This window comes from Saimiri boliviensis, chromosome X (genome assembly GCF_048565385.1).
Source record: "Saimiri boliviensis isolate mSaiBol1 chromosome X, mSaiBol1.pri, whole genome shotgun sequence".
Taxonomy (NCBI): Eukaryota; Metazoa; Chordata; class Mammalia; order Primates; family Cebidae; genus Saimiri; species Saimiri boliviensis.
The window spans coordinates 51,989,728-51,998,240 of record NC_133470.1 but is presented as its reverse complement, the minus strand read 5'-3'; the positions used below and the strand labels follow the sequence as shown (position 1 = coordinate 51,998,240).

Sequence of the window (8,513 nt, the reverse complement as noted above, 5' to 3'; positions counted from 1 at the left end):
ATCAAAATTGAAAGAGCTAGAGGAGCAAGAATAAACAAATTGAAAAGCTAGCAGAAGACAATAAATAAGATCAGAGCAGAACTGAAGGACACAGAGACACAAAAAAGCCCTCCAAAAAATCAATAAATCCAAGAGCTGGCTTTTTGAAAAGATCAACAAAATAGGTCAATAGACAGACTAATAAAAAAGGAGAGACAGAAGAATGGAATAGATGCAGTAAAAAATGATAAAGGGGATATCGCCACCGATTCCACAGAAATAAAAACTACCATCAGAAATTACTACAAACAACTCTGTGCACATAAACCGTAAATCTAGAAGAAATGGATAAATTCCTGGACACTTACGCCCTCTCAAGACTAAACCAGGAAGAAGTTGAATCCCTGAATAGACCAATGACAAATTCTGAAGTTGAGGCAGAAATTAATAACCTACCAACCAAAAAAACCTCCAGGTCCAGATGGGTTCACAGCCAAATTCTACCAGACATACAAAGACGAGCTTGTACCATTTATTCTGAAACTATTCAAAAAAATATAAAAAGAGGGAATCCTCCCTAACTCATTTTATGAGATCAATATCATCCTGATACCAAAACCTGGCAGAGACACAACTAAAAAAGAAAACATCAGGCCAATATCCATGATGAACATCAATGCAAAAATCTTCAATAATATACTGGCAAACCGAATGCAACAACACATCGAAAAGCTTATCCATCATGATCAAGTAGGCTTCATCCTGGGTATGCAAGGCTTGTTCAACATAGGCAAATATATAAACTTAATCCACCACGTAAACAGAACCAAAGACAAAGAATTAATGATCATCTGAAATGGATACAGAGAAGACCTTCAACAAAATTCAACAACCGTTTATGCTAAAAACTCTCAAGAAACTAGGTATGAATGGAATGTACCTCAAAATAATAAAAGATACTTATGACAAACCCACAGCCAATATATTATTAAATGGGCAAAAACTGGAAGCATTCCTTTTGAAAACTGGCACTAGACAAGGATGATCTCTCTCACCATTCCTACTCAACATAGTATTGGAAGTTCTAGCCAGAGCAATCAGGCAAGAAGAAGAAATAAAGGGTATTCAATTAGGAAAAGAGGAAGTCAAAATGTCTCTATTTGCAGATGACATGATTGTATATTCAGAAGTCCCCCTGTCATCTCTGCCCAAAATCTCCTTAATATGATAAGCCACTTAAGCAAAGTCTCAGGATACAAAATCAATGTGCAAAAACCACAAGCATTCCTAAACACCAATAACAGACAAACAGAGAGCCAAATCATGAGCCAACTCCCATTCACAATTGCCACAAAGAAAATAAAATACCTAGAAATACAACTAATAAAGGATGTGAAGGACCTCTTCAAGGAGAACTACAAACCACTGCTCAACGAAATAATAGAGGACACAGACAGATGGAAAAACATACCATGCTCATGGTTAGGAAGAATCAATATCGTGAAAATGGCCATACTGCCCAAAGTAATCTATAGATTCAGTGCTATCCCCATCAAGCTACCATTGACCTTCACAGAACTGGAAAAAAAACAACTTAAACGTCATAATAGGACCTGTTCCACATTTACAAAACATTTCATCCAAGCTGCAGAATACACATTCTTCTCAGCACATGCAACATTCTCCAAGGCAGACCATATGTTAGGCCACAAAATAAATCTCAACAAATTTAACAAATATTAAGATTATATCAAGTATATTTTCTAACTACAATGGAATAAAATAATAGAACTAAATAACCAGAATTTGAAAACTACACAAATACATGAATATTAAACAGCATGCTTCTGAATGAGCAATGGGTCAATGAAGAAATTAAGAAGGAAATTTTTAGTTTCTTTAAACAAATGAAAATGAAAGCACAACATACCAAAACCTATAGGACACAGCAAAAGCAATACTAAGGAAAAATTGTAGCAATAAATGCCCAAGTCAAAAAAGTATAAAAACATCAAATAAACAACCTAAAAATGCACTTTAAAGAAGGAGAAAATCAAGAACAAATCAAACCTTGAATTACAAAGATCAGAGCAGAAATAAAATTGAATCTGAAAGACAATACAAGATATCAATTAAACAAAAAGTTGGCTTTCTGAAAACATAACAAAAATCTACAAACGTTCAGCTAGACTAAGAGAACACCCAAATAAATAAAATGAGAGATGAAAAATCAGACCAGGCTGTGGGGTGCAAGGAGAGGGAGAACATTAGGACAAGTATCTAATGCATGTGGGGCTTAAAACCTAGATGACAGGTTGATAGGTGCAGCAAACCACCATGACACATGTATACCTATGTAACAAGCCTACACATTCTGCACTATGTCCTGGACCTTAAAGTAAAATTTCAAAAAAACAATAATAAATGAGACATTGTCAGTCATACCACAGAAAATAAAAATATCATTACAGATGATTATGAGAAGTGCCAATAAATTTATAAGCCTAGAAGAAATGGGTAAATTCCTAGACATATACAACCCACCAAGACTGAATCATAAAGAAATAGAAAACCTGAACAGACCAATAATAAGTAATGAGATGGCAATAGTAATAAAATGTCTCTCATCAATGAAAACCCCAGGATCTTGTGGCTACACTGTTGAATTCTACCAAAAATTTAAGGAAGAACTATTACAAATCCTACTCAAACCATACCAAAAAATCAAATGGGAGGGAATGCTTCCAAACTAATTCTGGAAAGTCAGCCTTATTCTGATACCAAAACCAAAGACTCCCCCAAAAAAGAAAATTATAGGTCCATATTACTAACGAACATAGATGCAAAAATCCTCAACAAAATACAAGCAAACTAAATTCAACAACAAATTTAAAAGATCATTCACATGATCAAATAGAATTAATCTTAGGGATGCAATGATGGTTCAACATACACAAATCAATAAATGTGATATATCACATAAATAGAATAAAGTACCAAAATTATACAGACATTTCAATAGATATAAAAAAATTCAATGAAATTTAACATCATTTCACGAGAAAAACTCTCAACAAAATATAGAAGGAACATATCTCAAAAGAATAAAGGCCAGATATGCAAACACAGCTAACATCATATTAAATGGGAAAAATCTGAAAGCCTTTTGTCTATGACCTGGAACAAGACAAAGATGACTGCCTTCACCACACACAAAAACCTAGTTTCATGGTGTACATGTGTGGGCTTGTACATAAAAATATTGCATAATGCTAGGGTTTTGGGCTTCTACTGAACTCATCATCCAAATAGCTAATATAGTACTCAGTTGGTAGTTTATCAATCCTTCCTCGATTCCTCCCCCTTTTTGGAAATCCCAGTGTCTATTGTTTACATCTTTATGTTTATGTGCACCCATTTTTTGCCTCCCGTTTATAAGTGAGAACGTGCAGTATTTGATTTTCTGTTTCTGTATTCGTTCACTTAGGATAATGACCTTTGACTGTATCTATGATACTGCAAAGGGCACGATTTTATTTTCTTTTATTCTTATGGCTGTGTAGCATTCCATGTTACTTTCACCACTTTTATTAAACATAGTCCTGGAAGTTGTAACAAGAGGAATTAGTTAAGAGAAAGAAACAACACCCAAATTGAAAAGGGAGAAGTTAAATTGTGTTCATTTGCAGATAATATAATTTTATATTTAGAAAAAATATAAAGACCCCACCAAAAATGTATTGGAAGTAAGAAACTGATTATATATATATATATATATATATGTATATATAATCAACATATAAATTTCTAAATGCCAACTGTAAAAAATGTAGGAAAAAAATAAAGCAATCCTTTTTACAATAACTACAAAATATAAAATACCTGTAAATAAACTAAGCCAAAGAAGTCAAAGGTGTCTGCGATCTTTCACTTCTTTGTGAAAGAAAAAAAAAAGTCAATCTAAGACCTGTAATTATGAAGTTACTAAAAGAAAACTTTGGGGAAAAGCTTCAGGACATTGATCTACACAATGATTTCTTGAGTAAGACTTCAAAGCACAGGGAACCAAAGGAAAAAATGGAAAGTGAAATCACATCAGCTAAAAAGCTTCTGCACAGCAAAGGAAACAAACATAAAATGAAAAGACAACCCAGGTAACAGGAGAAATTATTTGCCAAGTATTTAATTAACAGGAAATTAATAACAAAAATGTATAAGAAATTCCAACAACTCACTAGTAAAAAATCAAATAATCTGATTTAAAAATGGGTAAAAGAGCTAAGTAGACATTTCTCAAACTAAGACATACAAATGGACAACAAATATATAAAAAGTGCTCTAAATCGCTAATCACCAGGTAATGGTATATCAAAATAGTAATGAGATATCATCTCACTACAGTTAAAATTATTATCAAAAAGAAAACTTAAAAATATTGGTAAGGAAATGAAGAAAGGGTTATGCTGGTACGTTGTTAGTGGAAATATAAATTAGCATAGCCATTATGAAAACAGTGTGGTGGTTCCTCAAAAAACCAAAGTCAAAATTCCATAGAATCCAGCAATCTGACTACTGGCTATATATCCAAAAGAAAGGAAATCAGCATATCAACGAGCTATCTGCACTCACATATTTATTTGCAGCACGGATCACAATAGACAAGATAGGGAATCAACTTAAGTGTCCATAATAAATGAATGCATTAAAATGTGATGTATATATACGTATATATAATGAAATATTATTCCACCATAGATTAAGATTAACCTAGCCCCTATGTAACTTTTCAGATATGTTAGACAATATATTGTTTTTATTGCACACCTATTTGGTTTGTTTTCCTAAAACATGTAACTGAAATCATCTTACTTGATATGGCAATCCAATATTGTTGATTATTTTCAGAATTATAAGATAGTGTGAAAAAACCGTAACTCACCAAAAAAGAACACAAAATAATTTAAAATGGTGTCACATTATGCGAACTAAATAAGGTTTGTTAAATATTGCATTCACATTCAAAAATAACTCTTTAAGTGTAAAATAAGCTACTATTTCTTCAAAGCAAGGTCTGCAAATCTAAAATATGCCTACACAATGCTTTGGAGAAACACTTAATATCAGTATTCTCGAGTGTTTATGCATATAGAGAGAATTATATCTCCGTGTTATGTGATTGGATAGAGGTGTGTATTTCGGATTATGAGTCTATGGATAGGAATTTCTGGAACTGTACATAGAATATATAGTTTTATGTATGTATACGTGCTTGGAAATTCATATATATATATATATTTGTGTATGGTCGGAATGGATTCATGTCTCCATAAATGTTTACACATGGTATTTCTATGTTAATTCTTGTGTATGCAAAGAATGTGAGGAATGCCTGAAAGATGGAAAACAGATGGAGCAAGAGAGTTGAGGGGAGGAGCTAGAGAGCTCCAGGGATCCAGGGAGGAGAGGCAGGAAGAGAGAAAAGGCCACCTACAGGTTCCACTGTTGTGAATTTTGGAAAGGAAAGAAGGAGCCCAAGAGGACTCCCAAGAAAAGACAGACAAAACAGCTCTATGTTTAGCAAGAAGGGAAGACATCAGTACTAACAGGAAACTAAAACGATAGTCTTGTGCAGAAACGGGACAGAGACTACACCCACTGCAGCAGAGAGAGACTGGTCGAAGCCCGATGTGGCTGAGGGGCCGCCTCTGGACGCAGGGAGGCGGAGGGCCAGCGAGCCAAGCGGTGCAGACGCCGCTGCCTTACTCTTTGCCTGCCTCGCCGCGCTGCTACACACGCTCCTCATCTGCGGATCCTACCCTCACAGCTCTTGCAAGCACTCACGCAGCCGGTCGCCTGCAGATCCTTCTGTGCCACAGGCTCACAACGGAGGCAGCAGCGAGGTGTCCGATTTGGGCACGTGAGGCCCCCGATCCCCGGCGGTGGACGCCAGGCAGGGCAAGGCCATTGGTGGGCACCAGAATGGAGAGGGAGATGGAAGAGAATTAAGCAGGAGACACGGGGTGGAGGTGGGCACCAGGCAAAAGTGGGGTGCGGGAGTGCGGTGGACAACAGGAAAAGGGGGTAGGAATCACAACCAGACAAGGATTTGAAGGTGAGCGCCAGGAAGCAAGGGCGTGGGAACCAGGGAAGGGGTTAGGGTAGGCAGGGAGGATTATGGACAGCAGCTGGGGCACTCAGGGCAGGAGGGCAATGGGTGCCGGTGAAAGACGCTCTGCAGGGGATTGGGAGTGGACGCCAGTGGCAGTAAGGAGTGTGGAAGGGCAGCGGGCTCTGAGCTAGGAGGAGGTGGCCCAGCCACTTCTACAGACTTCCTAGCCCCAGCCAGCTCTACCCCACCACTGCTGCCCTTCTCCACAGCCCAAAGGAACTTAAGAGGGAGAGCACGGCAGGCATGCAGCCAGGATTTCCAGCATTGCTTCCAGGCTCCTGGGGAAAACTTAGGCACTAGTGCAGAGTATGTCCAGACATGGCCATAGGGAAAAGTTTGCCTTATGGCACACTGGATATGTCTCTCTCTCCTCTCTCCTCCCCCAGCAGGCATGAAGACTCCCAACACACAGGAAGCCGAAGGGCAACAAACCAGGGCAGCTGCAGGACGGGCCACCGGGTCTGGAAACATGACAAAGAAAAAAGTCTCCCAAAAGAAGCAGAGAGGCAGACCTTCATCCCAGCCCCGCAGGAACATCGTGGGCTGCAGAATTTCTCACGGATGGAAGGAAGGAGATGAGCCCATCACCCAGTGGAAAGGAACCGTTCTGGATCAGGTGCCTATAAATCCCTCTCTTTATCTGGTGAAATATGATGGAATTGACTGTGTCTATGGACTGGAACTTCACAGAGATGAAAGGGTTTTGTCTCTTAAAATTCTTCCCGACAGGGTGGCATCATCTCAAGTTAGTGATGCCAACCTTGCAAATACCATAATTGGCAAAGCAGTGGAACACATGTTTGAGGGAGAGCATGGTTCTAAGGATGAATGGAGGGGGATGGTCTTAGCACAAGCACCTATCATGAAAGCCTGGTTTTATATTACCTATGAGAAAGATCCTGTCTTGTACATGTACCAGCTTCTAGATGATTATAAAGAAGGTGATCTCCGTATTATGCCAGAATCCAGTGAGTCTCTTCCAACAGAGAGGGAGCCAGGAGGAGTTGTAGATGGCTTGATAGGTAAGCATGTGGAATATACCAAAGAAGATGGCTCCAAAAGGATCGGCATGGTCATTCACCAAGTGGAAGCCAAGCCCTCTGTGTATTTCATCAAGTTTGATGATGATTTTCATATCTATGTCTATGATTTGGTGAAAAAGTCCTAACTGTTAGCGTAAAATTTGCCACGTATGTGGAAACAAATGTATAATTTCTAGACATGCAAAAAATGTTTCTTTTCAGTGTATTGAAAACAAGGATCCCTCATAACCCAATATCTTTGGTAGCATTAACAGTTGTTTAGCTCTACAAAATACAAACTTGTGTGTACATGACATGCTGTGTGTAAGCACTTTGTCTTGTCGAAAAGGTTGGGTGTGATTGGTAGATGGGGGATGAAAGGAAGGAACAGCTGTCAGTTTCAGCTGTGAATAAAGTTCAGCTAGAATCATAATCAGTCATCTAAAAATGGCACCAGATTTAGCTGGTCTGGTCTGAAGGGAGCAGGGGAAAGAACTAGAGATTGGCTTTGGCGGGTGAAGAGAGGAGGCAGGGACTGCTTAGGAAGAGATGGAAAAGAGCCAGAAAGGCACAGGCTCCTTGGGGGAAAGGATGACCTATGCGGAAGAAACATCCAACTGCGAAGGGAGTGATGAATAACAGAGAGAGAGTGAGATCTTGGAGCTTAGAGGAAAAGAGACAATAAATTCAGTAGATAAGAACAAAAAGAAGCTTAGAAGAGGTCCAGAGTAAAGGGGAGAAGGATCAACCTGACAGGGATCTGGGGAGAGGCTAAAGGATACACAAAGGAAAAGGCTATGTGGGATAGGGTTCGGAGGGGCTCGGCGTAAACACACTAACATGGTGCCTCTCAATTGCTGGGCTATGGGTTGTCTCCTCACATTTGCCCTGTGCTGGATAAACAATATTGGTAGAAGATGGGTTAATGGGGCTCTCAGAACTTAAGAGATGTGTCATCTTGCATTTGGAAAGTATCCAGAAAAATGAAATCTTTCTGAATTCAGGTACAGCAGTCTCATCACTCTTGTTTCTTCTACTGGAATATTCTTTTTCTATCTAGAGATGAGCAGCATCAGAGGATTGAGCCTAGTTTTTCTCTCCAGAGTATAAGGAGTACTTAACTGTCCATGCTTCTTTCAACAGCTGCCTGAAACCACAGGTAGCTGGGACCAATGATCCACTAAAACAGGCATGCTCTCCCAGGAAGCCACATTCTGGTTAGACCTTCCCCACAAAGCTTGTGACTTCAGACCCCTCGCAGGCACCTGTTGGCCCGTCTTGCCTACCCCAGCTCACAGAGACCTGTGATACAAGTCTGTACAGCTCTTTGTTTCCAGGTGAGG

The 8,513-nt window shown here is 39.0% G+C and overlaps 1 protein-coding gene across 5 annotated transcripts; it reads left to right on the top strand.

The window, feature by feature from the left end:
- Positions 1–5,424: 5,424 nt before the first annotated feature.
- Positions 5,425–7,484, top strand: LOC120360119 (spindlin-2). Of its 5 annotated transcripts, none has more exons than XM_074392227.1 (2): positions 5,425–5,879; positions 6,538–7,484. In XM_074392227.1, the coding sequence occupies exon 2, from the start codon at positions 6,540–6,542 to the stop codon at positions 7,314–7,316; it is 777 nt and encodes a 258-aa protein (XP_074248328.1). In that variant the 5' UTR covers positions 5,425–5,879; positions 6,538–6,539; the 3' UTR covers positions 7,317–7,484. The 5 variants fall into 5 exon arrangements, with proteins under 5 accessions (XP_074248328.1, XP_039331393.1, XP_039331390.1 ...); XM_039475459.2 differs by having other exon boundaries at positions 6,535–7,484; XM_039475456.2 differs by having other exon boundaries at positions 5,425–5,934.
- Positions 7,485–8,513: the final 1,029 nt, after the last annotated feature.

Bases quoted from the DNA above. Each gene is read 5' to 3' on its own strand.
- LOC120360119 (XM_074392227.1), top strand. From the start codon at position 6,540: ATGAAGACTCCCAACACACAGGAAGCCGAAGGGCAACAAACCAGGGCA.